Below are 18,033 nucleotides of genomic sequence, written 5' to 3'. Positions count from 1 at the left end.
TTTAAGCTTCTAGCACATGGGAAGGCTTTGGGTGCTTCCAGACATGGCTGGACTTCATGTGCAAATGGTTCACTGAGATATCACACATGGGTCACTGACATCAGGGCTGCAGTGTTTTTTTACTTACTGAATCCCCCCCCCCCAAAGTAGATCCAGGTAAAAGAAGGGAGAGTCTGACTGGCATATTGATGCCAATGACAATGTGTGGGTGCTATATTAGATGGAGATTGGCCATCCAGGGCAGCCCTGTGCTGCATACAGCCTCCTCCAGGCATCCCATAGGCCAGTGGTTTTCTTTTTTTTTAATAAGAATTTATTAAATTTTGACAATAAAACACACACAAAATACAAAATACAACAAAACACTACAAAATACTACAAAACTACAAAAAATACAAAAATCTTAACAAACAAACACTTATTTCACTATCCTTATCTTATTCCTAACATTGTTTTGGGACCTCCTCACATCCTCTCTTCTGCGTTCATTTCTAATCTTCTTTAGTAACTTTATATTATAAATCCTCCTCCTCATCAAATCTTAATCTTTATACACAATAATCATCATTTAACTCTAATCTTAATCCTAATAAAAATAAACATAACATATTTCTAACTACTTCTTATTTCCTATCTTAATCTAACTTCTGATATTACTGTAGCCTTATATGTCCTCTGATTTTAATTTCAAATGTCTATCTTTTCACGTCGTTTCAAATAGTCTTTGAATTTCTTCCAATCCTCCTGCACCGATTCTTCCCTCTGGTCTCGGAGTTTCGCGGTCAGTTCTGCGAGTTCCATATATTCAATCAACTTCATCTGCCAATCTTCCACTGTTGGTAGTTCTTCAGTTTTTGGCTATTAAAATCCTAGCAGCTGTTGTGGCATACATAAATAATGTTCTATCTTTGTTGGAGATTTCATAGTTGGTCTCTGGTTTCTTACTAAATGTGTTTTTCAACACCTTTTTAAGCTCATTATAAATCTTCTCCCAGAAGTCCTTTACCTTTGGGCACGTCCACCACATATGAAAGAAGGTACCTTCTACTTGCTTACACTTCCAGCATTTATTACACAAACCATGATACATCTTAGCTAACTTAACTGGAGTTAAATACCATCTATAAATCATTTCATAGGCCAGTGGTTTTCAAGCAGTGTGCCATGGCACCCTGGGGTGCCTTGAATGGTGGCCAGGGATGCACTGGGCAACACTGCCCTCTGATGCCCTCTTGCATCTCTGGCTCCCAAAGGCTTGCACAGCTGTTTGTTGCAGCAGCCCTGGCTACAAGCTCCATAGGCAAATGGTGCCTCTGGGACTGGCCAAGGGGTGCTGGTTGCCAGGAAGCTGAGGCAGCCTTGGAGTAAGCAAGCAAGCGGGCGAGGAAGCCCAGGCAGCCAGTCTGCCAGCCCTTACTGTTGGGAATGGACAGACAAGTCCCAGACCCCTGCGGGGCAGTGTGAGGAGACACCTCTTTTGGGGGTGGGGGAGCTCAGAGATCAGGGGTGGTGGCAGCAGCTGCCCACAGGACTCCAGAGGAGAGGGTAGAGGAGGCTGAGGAAACACTCCACAAAGGAGGGTGTTTGAAAAAGGGTGAGGGGTTGCCAGCTCTTCAGGCAAGGGGTGACATAACTAGGCTCCTGAGCCCCACAGGGGTGCCACAGAAAGAATGTAGTTGGTCAAGGGAGCCATGGACTCAAAAAGGTTGAAAACGTCTGCCATAGGCCAACAGGGCTTGAATGTATGTTTCTCTTCTACAGTCTATCCAACATTAACACACCAAAAAGGTTCAGAAGGTGCTTTTCAGGGTGAAGTGGCTTCCTTGCCCATGTTGCCTAACTTTGTATCCCACTTTCAGCCTTTCTTTTTCAGTCATGTTGTGGAATGCTTGTAAAATATATCTGGCACATCATGTCTCTGTGAACTTGGAGACAAGTTTACTACAGTTGCTATCCATCGTTTGGGAGACACTTTCCCTCCTGGGTTACAAAGCACTTGTGCATTGCAAAGACAATCTGATATCAACACGGTGCCATGTTGCGTTTATGGTCCCAGTTGCACATGGGTGGGAGTGGGAAGCTGCCTTCTATTGGGTCAGATCATTGGTTCATCTAGCTTAATAATGTCTACACTGACTCCCAGTGGCTCCAGAGACAGATGTAGGGGAGCACAACTGGTTCATTCACACTGGGCACAAAACCTAGGGGTGGTGGTGCAGGGGATGCCACAACTATTATTTAGAACAGAGCGTGAAAGATAGTTGGTGGGGGTTAATTTTGGTGTCACACAGGGTGCCACTGAAATTTGAGACCCAAAGGTCTGCCACTAGTAGCTCTCCGAAGTTTCAGACAGGAAGTTTCTCCCGGTCTTACCTGTAGATGCCTAGGATTGAACCTGGGACCTTCTCCATGCTATGGCCCTTCCCCATGTAAAAAGCAGTGTGGTGTAGTGGTTAGAGTGTTGGACTGGGAACTGGGAGCCCACTTGCAGCCTGATCTACCATACCAGGTTGTAATGAGGATAAAATGGAGAGAGGGAGAAGAGTATAAACACCTTGAGATTCCTGGAGGAAAGTTGGGATAGAAATGCCATCATCCTCATAAAATAAAATTTCCACCACAAACACAATGGATGCTTGAATAATTGGTTTTCTGCCAGCTTTCTTCCTTTTCCAAAATCCCCCAAGGAGAAAAGGTGCAGCTTCCCTCGCAAGGAGAAAGGCAGCAGGATGAAAAGCAACCAATTGATCTTGAGAGAGAAGAAATTGGCTCGGAAGAGAAGGATTATGCAACCCCACCACCACCCCAATTCTCCCTTTGCTCTCAGTTAATCGCCTCCAGCTACTGCTAGTCATTAGCAAAACATAAACAGAACAGGGGAAGCTGCATGGGGCTCTGTGCCATTTGTAGTTCGCTCAGGAGCTATGCTTCAGCTGATATCCAGGTGGGAGAGTTCTGAAAGAGGCAGGAGAATTTTTCCCAAAAGATTTTCTCCCTCGTTTATTCTGCAGAACTTGAAGGGAACACTGTCACCAAGCTCGCAGCTAACAGTTATTCCCACTGGTGGAGGGAGGGGCCCTTACTCTTGTGGGCTGAGCAGGCCGCCATCTAGCTTAGTATGGTCTACACCAGGGGTAGGCAACCTAAGGCCCAATCGCCTTCTCAATCTGGCCCGCAGACGGTCTGGGAATCAGTGTGTTTTTACATGAGTAGAATGTGTCCTTTTATTTAAAATGCATCTCCCCCAAATATAGTCTGGCCCACCACATGGTCTGAGGGACGGTGGACCGGCCCACGGCTGGAAAAGGTTGCTGACCCCTGGTCTACACTGACTGGCTGTGGCTTTCCAGGATTTCAGACAAGATTCACTCCCTGCCCTACCTGGAGATGTCATTGGGGATTGAATCTGGGACCTTCTGCATGCAAAGCAGATGCTCTACCACCAGGCTATGGGTCTTTCCCCATGCAAGAGCCCTGTGGTGTAGTGGCTAGAGTCAAGACCTGGAAGACTAGGGTTCAAATCCCCACTGGCCTTGAAGTAACTTATTTGCCTAGATGCCCATTTGGCTTTTTTATACTTCTGATCAGGGGTGCCAACTTGAATAAAATATTGGGTGCGACCAGGTAAACCAGGGGTCAGCAAACTTTTTCAGCCGGGGGCGGTCCACTGTCCCTCAGACCTTGTGGGGGGCCGGACTATATTTTGAGGGGGAAAATGAACGAATTCCTATGCCCCACAAATAACCCAGAGATGCATTTTAAATAAAAGGACACATTCTACTCACAGTATGTAAAAACACCCTGATTCCCGGACCATCCGCAGGCCGGATTTAGAAGGCGATTGGGCCGCATGCGGCCCCCGGGCCTTAGTTTGGGGAACCCGCAGAATCGATCACAGGACGTGGCACACGTGCACCATTTGAATGGCAATGTTCATCAATTGGAGGGGGCGTCTCCCTCAAATATGGGGGGAGGGGGAAGGACCTCAGCTCCTAGGAGCTGGTTCCTATGCTTTCTGTCCACGAGAAAACACGACCGCGCGCAACCGTTAGCACGACCCCCTCTGTACATGGCAAGCACACTTCAGCGTGGGAATCTGGCCGCGTCTGCGGTGCCTTGTCCGACATGGCTCCTCCGAGCCGTAGCCCCATTCTCAATCTACCTGCCCATGCCCGCCCCTCCAGCAGCATATAGATAGCCATCGCTGCCGCCCACGATGCCGGCGAGCCCCAGCCACCTTCCTTTCCGTGCGCCAGCCTCCCAAGCTGGGCACGCCAGCAGCCCCGCGGGCTCTCTCAGCGCAGCCGGCCCCGCGCCTGGGCGTGAGCGCTGCCTCTCCCCGGCAGGCAGAGCTGGGGCGAGGCCCTGGCGAAGCAGGAAAGGAATGCGAGTGGGAAGAGCGAGGCACAAGCGAGCGGGCATGTAGCGGCAGATCCCGGAGCCCAGAGGCCGGGGCAACCTCCGTCGGAGCTCACGCGGCAGAGGGCGGGCTCTTTCTGTCTCCCTCGGTCTCTCCCTCGGAAGCCGGACGGCCAGGAGGAGGAGGAGGAAGAGGAAAGCGCTCCTGGCAGACCACGCGGCGGCGGCGGCGATTCCCAGAGCATCCTGGGCAGCCCGAGCCCCATGGCGTCGGAGAAGGTGCTTCGAGAAGGGGTGCTGGAGAAGCGCAGCGGCGGCCTGCTGCAGCTCTGGAAGAGGAAGCGCTGCCTGCTGGGCGAGAAGGGGCTGCGGCTGTTCGAGGCCAGCAGCCGGGGCTCGACGCGTTGCAAGGAGATTCCCTTCGCGCGCGTCAAAGCCCTCGAGTGTGTGGAGTGGAAGCAGCGGCACATCTACTTCACGTTGGTGACGGACGGCGGCGCCGAGATCGACTTCCGCTGCCCCCAGGAGGAGCCCAGCTGGAACGCCGACATCACCATGGCGCTGGTGCGCTTCAAGAACCAGCAGGCGGTGCAGATCGTGCGCGCAAGGCACAGCTGCAGAGCCGGTAAGGCGGGCACGTCGGGGATGGCGCGCAGGGGGCGCACGGCATGGGGAGATCGCGCCCCGACTGCCCAGGAAACGATGGCCAGAGCAGAAGGGCAGACAGAGCACGTGCTTTGCGCGCACTGGGGCTCAGCGGGCACTTCTACCGGTAGTTTAAAACATCTCCGGTAGTAGAAGTGGGAGAAAGCTCCAGCCAGAGACGGCAGTGAGATTCTGCCGCCAGTCAGAGTAGCAGTGATCTGAGTCAGCACAAGGTGGCTTCAGGCGCTCCTACAATATGTGTCATTATCACGCTGGTTCCATTTATGCCTTAATTCACCCAGAAACGTGGCACCTTTCCTTTCTGGGGGAGTTTCTGGGGGGAGCTGAGACCAAGCTGTGGACACCAGTGGTGTGCAGTGACTTTTTATTTTTATTTTTTGGTAGGGGAACAGTTAGGGCTAGAGGTGCCAGTTTATGAGGGCGATGCCCCCCCCCATTGTGTGTGTGACTTTGGGATGTTGCGACGTAGCGCATGTGAGCATCGTGCCTCCTTAAGCCAGGCCTGTATTTTAATACTCTAATTACTGGGAACGTTTAGGGGACTTGCCTAGTTCCCCTAGTCCACTGACCGCATGCCACTGGTGGGCACATAGAGGGTTTCAGCTACTCATATGTATGGTAGAATATACAGGAAGGCCCAGGATGTTTTGATGCCTGAGGCAGAACATCATTAATAGTATTTCCATTTATAGACGGCAAACTACCTGACGCTCACAGAGTGGTTTATAGTAGATAAAAATAGTAGATACACAGTGGATGCACAAGCAATATCCATATACATTATTTTTATTAGGTATATTGTGGTTTTATATCTTGATTTTATTCTGTGAACCACCCTGAGACCCCCGGGTATAGGGTGGTAAAAAGGTAAAGGGACCACTGACCATTAGGTCCAGTTGCAGACGACTCTGGGGTTGCGGCGCTCATCTTGCTTTAGTGGCCGAGGGAGTCAGCGTACAGCTTCTGGGTCATGTGGCCAGCATGACTAAGCCGCTTCTGGCAAACCAGAGCAGCACATGGGAACACCATTTACCTTCCCGCCAGAGAGGTACCTATTTATCTACTTGCACTTTAACGTGCTTTTGAACTGCTAGGTTGGCAGGAGCAGGGACTGAGCAACGGGAGCTCACCCCGTCACGATGATTCAAACCACCGACCTTCTGATCGACAAGCCCTAAGCTCTGTGGTTTAACCCACAGTGCCACCCGCGTCCCTATAGGGTGGTATATAAATAATAATAATAATAATAATATCCACAAACAATATTAATATAAGTAAAGTCAGAGAGCATTACAAAGCAGTATAATGTATGTTAGAACTAACCCCTGAATTTTTTGCATCAACCATTGCACACAAGCACTATGATAATTCACTATCTTAAATATTATCTCTATCACCCAGCCACTCATACCTGACAGTATTACAGCCCACATACAAAGGATGCTGTCCCCATTTCTGAAGCACTAATAGGCTCATGACCCACTCCATACATTTAAAGCATATCCAATGCACGTGACCCTCCCTCCCCAAATCCTAGGTGTTGTAGTTTGTTATGGGTGCTAGTAACTGTAGCTCTGTTAGAGGGAAACTACAGCTTCCAGGATTGTTTGATGCAAGGGGAAGTCATGTGCTTCAAATATGTGTTCATTTTGCTTTAAATGTATCATGTGGATATGCACTGGACCATCTAATAGTCCTCTCCCATCTGAGAGGGCCTTTTGCTTGTGCTCTTGCCAGGCCCAAGGTTTAAGTGCAATACATGGAGAGGTGGGAGAAAGAAAAAAAACAGTCTCAGTTCAGGAATTCATGTGAATCTTCTTCTTTTGAACCTCCACCCCCATCCTCCCAAATAGCACCTGCATGGCGATAAAAATATTTGTTGCCCCCTAATGGTGCCTTGAAACCTGCCGTAATATGGGCAAGGTGCGAGGCTGTCTTGATGTATGCTAAATTTTGGCATGCTGTGATCCTTTGTCTGACACCTGCTAGTTGCTGACCAAATAGCCATTGTTGTTGTTGTTCAGTCGTTCAATCGTGTCCGACTCTTTGTGACCCCATGGACCAGAGCACGCCAGGCACGCCTATCCTCCACTGCCTCTCGCAGTTTGGCCAAACTCATGTTAGTAGCTTCGAGAACACTGTCCAACCATCTCATCCTGTGTCGTCCCCTTCTCCTTGTGCCCTCCATCTTTCCCAGCATCAGGGTCTTTTCCAGGGAGTCTTCTCTTCTCATGAGGTGGTCAAAGTACTGGAGCCTCAACTTCAGGATCTGTCCTTCTAGTGAGCACTCAGGGCCGATTTCCTTGAGAATGGATAGGTTTGATCTTCTTGCAGTCCATGGGACTCTCAAGAGTCTCCTCCAGCACCATAATTCAAAATAGCCATTGCATATATAGAATTCTTCTGGTTCTGGAGATCTCCACTCAGCCTCAGCATGAAGAAGCATGTAGGAACAGACTGTGTGCCTAACATGCATGTTGCAGAGAAAGTGGAAGGCTCTCATAACAGTAGAACTGGGGGGCGGGTGGGCGGGGGCATGGAAATCCAGTGAAACTAAAGGTATGATGAAGAGAAAAGAAAGCACTTCTTCACACAGTGCTTGCTTAATCTGTGGAAGTTGCTCCCACAAGATGTGATATGGAGGCCACCAACTTGGATGGCTGTGAAAGAAGATCCGATTACTGGTAATCCATGGAGGCCAGAGCTATTGATGGCTTTGTTCTCCCTTCTTTGCTCGGAGGCAATATGCTTAAGTATGCCAAATACTCGGAATGGCTAGTGGGGAGAGGTCTGTCACACCCAAGTCCTGCTTGTGTGCTTCCCGCGAGAACAGGATGCTGGACGAGATGGTTGAAGCCAGCAAGGGCTCATCTTGTGTTCTGTCCATCAGCAGAAGATTTGTTTTCCTTTACACCTGCTTGCTCTTTTAACTAGTAAGAGGTAGACTGACAAATGCCCTTCACTGTTAGCAGATAGTTGGATCATGCATGTGATACACCCTGTTCTCATGTTACTAGAGATGCACCCAGCCAGAGAAGCCTAAGCAATGGAAGGGAAAACAGTATAATTCTTCATGGTTTCTTCACTCCTGAGGTATCATGCTTATTTTAATAGTATGGTATATCAAAGGCTCAGGGTATTTTTATGGGGAATTTTAACCCCTCACCCACAGCAACCAAACCCTGATACCAGAAGTTATCATGACCAGGAGAAAAGCACGTGGACAGAGGGATCGTGGGGGAAAAGTTGCATGAAGAGGGGTGGAAAGGTTGGGTCTGGATTCCTCACCTGAACACCTACTGCTTTGGAAACCACATTTCTGTGAGTTTGGGGCAGGTCCATCTTTAAGCACCAGGACCTGCTGCCATTGCATCTAGTCTATCCCTGAACATGGCAAGTATGGCTGGTCTCCAGTGTTGACTGTATTATGCAGGAAGAAAATGTTACTGGTCTTTTCAGCCAAGGCTGTGTGATTTCTCCCATACCTTGCATATATTCTTGCCCAGTTTCTGTTTCTCTTGTCCTGCTCTAACTTGTCATACTGCAAATCCCCATCAGTCAGTAAGTGAACATGAGACCATTGTTCAGTGCCTGCTCAGGCCAGCAAATTGTGGATAATTTGCTCCATCCAACAAGCCTCTCATATTAGAATGGCTTTTTGATAGAAAGTTTCTAGGACTCAAGTGGCTCTTTGCAATTTCAGATGTAACAAAATTACTGGTACTTCAATCCCTGCTAAACTTTCACTCCTACTCTAGTGATAGGAATTGGTCAAATGAAGAGCACTATTTTTAGTTTGCAAGTCATGTTTTTGACATTATGGGGTTTGGATTTATTATTACTGTTATATTATTATTATTATTATTATTATTATTATTAGTAGTAGTAGTAGTAGTAAAGGTTTTTATTATCTCATTTTATAATGTATATAAAACAGAGATAACAATTATAAAAACAGACAAAAATTAAAAGATGAAAAACAAAACTATAAAATAGGCTTGTAGAATAAGTAGTTGCTCATGAGTTAAAATAACAAAGTCCAAGGAAATACGATCAACTTTATTGTTATATTATTAATATTATTATTTCAGTAACACCTTTTAGTCTACAAAGTTCTTTACAATATATTGTAAATGTAACAGCCCTGTAAGAATTGGGTGCTTTCTTACCTGCATTTCACCCTAAAGTCCCAGGTCAGGTTACAACAATGTAAAACTCCATTATCAAAATCTGTTAAAACAATTTACAGTCAGAAGAATAGGATAGCTGTCAAAAGCCAGGGTAAAGCCATATAACAAGAGCTGTATAATGAATGTGCCAAATGCATCTTTGTGGGGAGGGAAATCCAAAGCTTAGGAGCTGCCTAAGTTTTAATTTTCTCACACTTCAGCACCTGCAATAGTCTGGCCCTTTGTCCAGCTTGTCTCCAGTCTAACCAAAGATTCACCTCCTTTCCTTTTCTGTTGCAGCATTTCAACATGAGGCAGCCCCAGCTGGCCAGATTCTGGTGAATGGGTCCAAGGAGCCAGACCCTAAGCTGAACATGGAGAATACAGAGGAACTGATGGCTGTGAATTCACCTGCCAATGGACAGAAGGCAATTTCCAGCTGCAACTGAACTTAGATCCATTAGTTCTCTTTTGTGGTATTACTGCTGAAAAATGAAGTGATGCCCAAAGCGTACAGCAAGACCTGGGTCACAAATATAGCTAGAATGGGCATTGGTTTTCTGGCTGTGTCTTTGCTGTGATATTTAAGACACAGACAAAGCCCCCTCCAAACTGCTGTGGACTGATAGGTTGCTTCTCTACTCTCTTACCTATGGTGGTCCACACCATAGGACTTTGTAGGTTAGGTTGAAGACACAGACACAGCAAGAGTGACAAAAGAGAATCATTCCATTCCATTGTCTGCCACCAGCCTAGAGCTGGATGGGCGATGCAGGAATTAACTGGATCATGAGGAGCATTGGGAAGGAACTCCTGAGCATGCCAGGAGCCATCTGATGACTTCATGGTCGAAAGGGAGCATCCCTCCTCGGAGAACTGAGTGACTGACTTGGAAGGAGCAATGGTGAACCGGCTATTCTGATCTGAGAAGTCACATGTTGCCAGGAAGATGCCTGCAGGACTCAACGGAGAGACCGGATATAAATTTAAGCACCTTAAGGAGGAGCCTGTGTGGACTTCTAAGACTCTCTTAAATGAGTTTTCTCTGTAGTATTGCTCACTTGAGGCCTTCTGCTCAGAACTAAAGGACAGGAAGAGCACTGACTGGGCCAGTGTCCCATCCTTATGACCAGCTCAGTGAATCACTACGTTGTCCCACTGTACATCCATTTCATTAGGTCCCGTACATACTGTTGACCATTACATGTGTGAAGGGGCAATCTACCTTTAGCCAAACCTTTAGTCATGCAGCTCCTTTCAGCTTCCCATATGTTCAGGGCACATGTCTGCAGTGGGGAGCTTGTTGCATTCATGTAGGCTCCCCATGTGACTGAGAGGCCTAATAGCACCAGGTTCGAGATTGCTTGAGATGTTTACATGCGAGCAGCAGTCTCCCCGCTGCAGAGGGTTGCCCTGAAAGTGTGGGAAACTGGATGGAGCAGCACAAGTGGGATAAAGCTAAAGGGGGCCACCTCTTGAATCACATTCCCCCTTCATGTGGGTAACAACTAAACAGAGCCTATTACAGGGAGGAACATCATGAGCTTTTGAAGAGGACTACTCACAAAAATGAGCATCCTATTTGACCGCATGCAAGGAAGATTGTCCTGCTCACCTTGAGGCTGTGAATGCCACTGTCACCTTCTCTTTCTCCTGATTCAAGGCCCATTTACTTACTATGGGCCATGGCAAGGAAGTAGGCACAGGAAGGTCTTAGGGCCCTGGCGGAGTATCTTTATCCATTGGGAATAGAACTGCTCGTCTGAGAATCCCCAGCTGGAAAAGGATGCTATTCATTTTTACCAGGGCGATGGCTGTCTGAGGGCCAAACAATGGGTGCTCATTTACTCCTAACTACTGGTCATTATGTATAACCTTTTATTAATAAAATTTCAAGAAAATCAACAATGCACACATGTCATTGCCTTTATGGTTCTTTTTTAAAGTTGGGCTCATCACGCCATTGCTTAAAGGATCATGCCTGATGCATGTATGGACAGTGCTCAGGGATGATGGAAGTTGTGGTTTAGTAACATCTGGAGGTCCACAAGTTCCCGCCTGCTGCCTTAGACAATGGGCCTTTAACTGGACCATTGAGATCCTTAAGTAGGAATGACGCAATGTAGGTTGTGGTGCCACCTGCTTTCTAATTTTTGTTGAGAGAGAGAGAGAAACTGAATGCATAGAGGACAGGCCTCCTTTGATAATTGAAAGTGTGAACTCCTGCCCTACAAGCTAAAGCTGCCCATTCTCCCTGGTCATCCTGGCTCATAAAATCAAGAAGAAAGATGGGAATATACCATAATTTTCTTAAAACACTGCTCCTATGATAACCCCGTATTGGGGTTGCTGAATTGGAAAAGGTTGACTACTGCAACGGATAACTTGGGCTCTGTTTCCCAATCACTCTGTAACACTGAATAGAGATATTGGATTCTTGTCTCATTACATATGCTAAAGCTATTTTTGGTCATCTGCATACTATCCCTTGCTTTTTCCTGTAGGACTAATTGCCATCATTAACAGTCATCAACATGTTTACTATACCCATTGAGTCAACCAGCCATTTCCTACTACCCTTCTGAGAAACCCCCCCCCCTATATATAACGGTCTGGTGACTTCTGTTTCAGTGTATCTGAAGAAGTGTGCATGCACACGAAAGCTTATACCCAGAACAAACTTAGTTGGTCTCTAAGGTGCTACTGGACATTTAATTTTTTAAAAATTAATTAACACTGAATATGTTAAAGAAGGGACTGCGATGAAAAATGCAATGGATTGTTGAAATAACGAGGCCACTTTTTGAGAGGGTAGTGCAACTGCTGTTGTCTAAACCATTTTTCAGCATTAATGAAATGAACAGTAGTGGTCTTAGGAAAGCTCAGGTTCTTAAAATACAGTTAGTTAATCTTCAAGGTGTTGTAAGTGGTTTTTTTTAAAATAAACAACCACAACTAACATGGCTCTAATCTTGAATTTTAGAAAATGGTCTAAAGCAGTGGTTTTAAATATTTCCACTTGCAGGGAATGCTTTCCAAATTGCCAATAAATTTCTGCACCTCTGCCTCAGAACCTCTTATATATTCGCAATAATTTTTGGGAAGTTGTATTCTGGGGTACATAATCTGCATGGATCACTGGCCAAGCCTAGTAGGTTTCATTGTTGTCCTCTGTGCCCTGGAACATACCAAATAGTTCCTGGGGCTGTGCAATGCAGGGGAAGATTGGAAGCTATCATTTCTGTTGTTCTCATTGAGGAATCACAAGTTTCTGAGTTAACCCAGTTTCATGGGGGACATGTGACCCTTCAGATGCTACTGGATTCATGGACCAATGGTCAGGGATAGTGTGAGTTGTAGTCCAACAACATCTGAAGCTCCCCAGCATTCCCCAGCTCTGACATTTGTGTGTGAAGAGAGAGCGAGTGTTCTGCTGGCCTTCCTCTGTTGAGAAACTCCTACCAGTTCCAAGCCTGCATGGCCAATGCTTAGGGAGGATGGGGAAAATATAGATGGGAATTATAGTTGCTGAATGCCTGGAGAGCCATATGTTCCCCATTTCCTAAATTGAGGCTAAAGAGCCTGGAAGGACTTAAAGAAGGGATGCAGATGCTCAAACATGATAGTGCTAGCTAGTGTGGTGTCACCTTTCCATAAAGTATCCAGAGTGACTTGTAGGAACTTAAGTAAGATATGAACTCAGCAAAAAAAATACAGAAGAATGATAAGACCCCAGTAGCCACCTGCCCAGAAGTAGCTTATAGGGAAATGTGGTCGTGTTAAAATAAGCCTGTAACCCCCCCCCCCAAACATCTTAGCCACCACATTTTGCACTAGCTGCATTGATGTGAAATATCATCAGAAAGGAAACCTTCCGCAAGGATGATGAATATTGTGTTATTTTAAAGACTGCATACTCCTGCACTTCAATATATCGGTGGCATAAAGGCTATCCATATGAGACAGCTTCGACCCACGATCCACCATAATATTATTTCCTTTATTTGTCTGTCAATTTATGAAACGCAGCTCTCAAGCAGCTCTCAATGGTCCCTCAATTGTCCCACCTTCCGTCACATGCACTTCAATTATTTGTGGTTTTTATTGTGACATATGCAGTACTTTTATGGTGAAGAGTCTGCATGATCAGATGCATTTAAAGAAGCAGCTTCTAACTCACCAGAGTTGAAATGTGTTAAGTCTTTCAGGCACCATGAAAAGCTTCCTTGCAATGTACTGAAGTGGGCTTGAGTGCATAACGCACTTAGTTGAATGGAAACAACTGCCTTTGTCCTGGATATGAAAAAATAAAAGCTATACAAGTGGTATTTATCATTCTAATGTGCTTGCTGTAGGACTTCTGGGATTCTGCCCAAGGAAAACAAGGATAAACTTTTGCCTTCCTGAAGGAATTCCCCCCCCCTCTCCACAACATTCACATGCACACATCTAAATACACACTCCCTCATCTGCTTTCCCCTTGCTGGAGGAATCAGTGCCTGACTCAGCTGTTAGTCTGTAAATCTCACCCACACAGACAAGTCCCTTGCTGCCAGGCCCTGAGTTTTGTACTAAACACTCTTTCAGAAGCAAAAACTGACTACACCCTCTCTTCTCTTGGAAGGAGATGGTGTTCTCTTTGCATGCAAGCTATACAAGGGCCACATGGAAACACAGAACAGAAGAATCTCTGCATTGGAGGCACTCCAGGGGTGAGGTTTGAGCTGGGTGCGGAGGAATGGGCATCCATGGTGCAGGAGGGGGACTGTGCAACATTGGGTTGTATGCAACCAGAAAGCAGGAAACTGTTGCAACCGTAAGGAGCTATACTTGCTGGAATGGCAAATTGTTCAGGAGATAAAGACTGTTCTGTTTTGCCAGGAAAAACCAACAAACTTCTGAGTCATTGTGCTTTTGTATTGTGAAGGTTAAATCCTTCTCATATTGACCTTTAAAACTGTTGCACCAAGCACCTAAATTGACTGGGCAGAGCTTGTGTAAGATCCGCCAAAGGGGCAAAGCAACAATCTGCCCAGGTGGAAAAAGTAGTGTTTGGCTAAAGCAGCATTTGAGGGGAGGGATATCCGAACTGAGGCACACACTTTCACTTAAAATCCAACAAACGGTTCATTCTTACATAGCTGAAAAGTTTTGCTTATCCAAATGGAGTGGAAAACTGAAGCTTTCCACCATGAGAGCAAGTCATGGCAAGCTTTGGACTCCCATCTTTCTCTTTCATGCAACAGTGAGAAGAGGAGATGAGAAGCCAGCTTTAAACCAATCACAGTTCCCTGTGACATCTGAAAATCAGGAACCGTGGTTTGCTTAAATTATGGGTAATGAGGAAGCATTCATGGCAGCTAACAACAATTTAATCAAAACAATCATTTAAAAAGTGCAACAATTAGACAAGAAAACAGTAATCACTACGCAGTGTTTCTATTATAAGGTATGGTGTGAGAAAGCACTCAGTTGTAGTTGCAGACCTAGTGTTGGGTCCACATTTATTTCAGAGGCGGGCCTTGAGCAAGATGTTCTCAGTGGATTCCCCCTCCCTGAATGGGCCCACTGCTGTCTCCACAGCCTATTTGCATGTCCTCTTCCTTTGGGCCCAATCCACACCACTGCACAGAAGAAAAAGGCAGTGCATGTGAAAGCTGTTCCTCCTCCTCCTTGCTCCTGTCTCAGAGAAGGCAGGTGAACCAGATAGCAACAGCAAAGAGGAGGAGTGAGACCAGGGGTCAGCAGTGGACCCTTTATGGGGTGTGGCAGGTGCCCTGGCTAACCCCAAGGATGATACCAGCTCTGTGGACCAAGAACCCTACGGAGCAATGCCTTTTTGATCAAACAATGAAGCATCATCAAGGAGGGCGGGCACTGGCAGTTGGGCCTCTTGAGTCAGGGCGTTTCAGAGCTTAGGCACTATGGCGAGAAGCTCATGCTCTTGAGATCCCCATTATAGCACTTCAGTGAGTGGTGGAATAGGAAGGAGGGTCTCCCACAAAGATCTGAACTGAGCTGGGAACAGAAGAACAGAAGGATAGTTCTGCTGGATTAGGCCAGTAGCCTATCCAGTCCAGCATACTGTTTGCACAGTGGACAACCTGATGCTTTAGCAGTAGCTTAGTGGGGGGGGGGCATCTACATTGCATGCATAAGGTCCCATGTTCAACCTCCGGCTGAGAATGCTCCTTGTCTAAACCCCTGCTGCCAGCCAGGGTAGACAAGACTGAGTTAGATGGGCCAATGGCCTGACTCAGTATAAGGCAGCTTCCTATTTTCCCAACAACCAGGCTGTCCGTCTTTACCATCTAGAACTCTAGGGTCCATTTTCTCCAATTGTGTGGTTCATAAAACTTATCATGACCTTTGACAGAGCAACTTTCCATAAGCCCGAATAAGCCTAAAAATCTGAATTGGTGATAATCATCACCACATTTCTTTGTAGCACATCCCACAAATGTTACTGTGTGAAGACAGCCTTCTTTTTTGCACTGCCTGGAAAAGGACTGTCAATCAACTTCTAGGGGTGACCCCCAAGTTCCAAGAATCTCTTCCTTGCTCTCAGCCTCTGGGGCTTACAGAAGGCGAACATCCCCTGCAAATGTCTGCAAGCAAATGTCAAGGAACAAAACCAGCAGGGAAATGTTAAAACTTGCCTGTGGTTATGAAACCATCAATAAATTAACCAAAGACATATTCTCTTTAATAAGATTTGGGACCTATAAAAAAGCTGCCACAACAAAGGACATAATGTGATTCTGGGAATGCCAAAGAAAGGGAGAGGAGGGCTCACCAACAATTGGCAAGGTGTTCCACTCCTTAAATCTTTCTGTGTTATTATAACACAGAGCAGAGGAAGCAGCTAATCTGCAAGGGAGGATGAGACGAAAGCTTGGTTTTCTTCTGAAAGGGCTTATAATACCTGGATTGTCATCTTTGGAACAACCGCCATCAAGTAGACGGCTGAACTGCAATAACCATCCCTTATAAATTTTACAGGCTTTATGAAAACATTTAACAGCCCAGCATAATGATTCATTTGGGAGCATATTTTGCATGTGGTCCAACATAAACAGCAATTGTAATGATTGAAAGCCACAGAGTTAAAGTGTCACCTAATGTATCAAAGCCATAGAAGGCTGTGGGCCCATCATACTGTCCCACACACTAACAAAAAGTATGCTATCACAAATTCAGTGTTATTACATTTAATGTGTTTTCAGCAATATAACAAGCCAATATACTACTCAGATACACATAACAAGCTGTTCAAAAAGCAGCTTCTATGAGGTTTGCAACCATGTAAACCAAAATCCAGTCCTCCTGAGACTTTTTCTTTCCCCCTTGGGATGACTTTTAGCAGTCAAGAGGTCAAGCTGGCTGGGAAAGGATTCCCCCCCCAAGCATTTGTCAAGTGTTTTGTTTCTGATTGTATTTTGCCTATCTTTAATTTTTATTTCCTGTATTCAGCGGTTAAAATGAAACAAGTGCATAGATCTGTTTGCTGGCACACAGAGCTAGTTGTGGAAGCAAGAGAAGAAGGTTACCTAAACATCCGTGCATGCTCTGGATCAGACATAAAGGCAAAGGAGTAATGAAAAGTCCAAATGTTTGGCACAAGTTTTTTTTTTTTTTGGAAAGGAATCAGAGACAATCTCTCTTGGCTAGAAAACCAAATTTTCTTTTTGGTTTTTGGAACTTGCTGGAGCAAGGAAAATGGCATCAGTTTCAGAAATGCTGGAGTTCTCCTCTCATGGGCTCAAATTCCTTCTTATGCACTTTTGTTCTGAACAGCATGTGCAGCTGACTCCAAAGCTTTGAAAAATGGAATTTTCACAACTAGAACCAAATATTTACCTAAGTATGAACTTTTGGGCTTTAACATTTAGGGTGAAAGTTTCCTTCATTGCTTGATTTTAACATAGGAGTTTTCTTTTCCTTTTTTTGGTAAATTGCAAGGAAATGATTCTCTAAATAAACTTATTATTCTATTTTTTGGTGTTACCGTGCCACTGATTAAAACACTCTATACCCATCCATCAGCAGCACTGCTCAGGTTTCCCTTGAGAGGAAGAGTGGGATATAAATTTAATGAATGATTGAATAATAGTAACAACAAATTCTCTGTTCAGTTTATGTTTCTGACCCACTCTTTGGAGGTCTGCTTTTTATCAAGTAGTTGATGCACTTCTAAATTCCTAAAATGCAGTTAAGACAAGTGTAGTAGTAGTAGTTGTTGTTAAAATGAATAAATGATTACCAACTCTGGCTGCAAACCTAGAAAATTTGCTTTGCTTTCTCACTGCAACAGCAAGATATCAATAGAGTAAATACAGACAACACAACATGAGATGACATGGCATTTGAAGTTTAAAGATGAAATTACTGAGAAATTCTCTTGGGCAAATCCTGCTGGGAACTGCACAAGAGTTTAAGCTACCCAAGAGTAAGCCCCACTGAACTCAACAGGAGTTCTAAGTAGAAATGCACAGGGAAGCTATTTATTAATCATTCACAGGTGTACAATATGGTTGTCTCCAGGGGCGAAGCAAGGGGGGGCATAGGGGGGCAGTCCACCCCATGTTCCATAATGGAGGGGGTGACAAATTATCAAGGAGCAATTACTGCCTTACTAGGGTGGTTCATAAAAAACTTTTTAAAAAAATGCCTGCTCCAAAGGTCTTATCTTACTATACTAGGGATTATATAGCTTTATATGAAATTTCATGCATATTGGTTACCCTAATATCTTGACCCTCCTCCACCAAAATAGCTGTTTACTTGGCTGTTTTCCTATGTCATGAAGGCTGAAATTTCAGTTCAGTGGAGCACTTAC

The 18,033-nt window shown here is 45.5% G+C and overlaps 1 protein-coding gene across 1 annotated transcript; it reads left to right on the top strand.

The window, feature by feature from the left end:
- The first annotated feature begins 4,127 nt into the window (after positions 1-4,127).
- PHLDA3 (pleckstrin homology like domain family A member 3) lies at positions 4,128-11,102 on the top strand. Its single transcript, XM_033153071.1, has 2 exons — positions 4,128-4,984; positions 9,495-11,102. Exons 1-2 carry the CDS (start codon positions 4,624-4,626, stop codon positions 9,641-9,643), a joined length of 510 nt encoding a protein of 169 aa, XP_033008962.1. The 5' UTR covers positions 4,128-4,623; the 3' UTR covers positions 9,644-11,102.
- The last annotated feature ends 6,931 nt before the right edge of the window (positions 11,103-18,033 follow it).

The sequence above is a fragment of the Lacerta agilis genome, chromosome 6 (genome assembly GCF_009819535.1).
Source record: "Lacerta agilis isolate rLacAgi1 chromosome 6, rLacAgi1.pri, whole genome shotgun sequence".
NCBI classification, from domain to species: domain Eukaryota; kingdom Metazoa; phylum Chordata; class Lepidosauria; order Squamata; family Lacertidae; genus Lacerta; species Lacerta agilis.
This window is presented reverse-complemented; position numbering and strand designations above follow the sequence as displayed.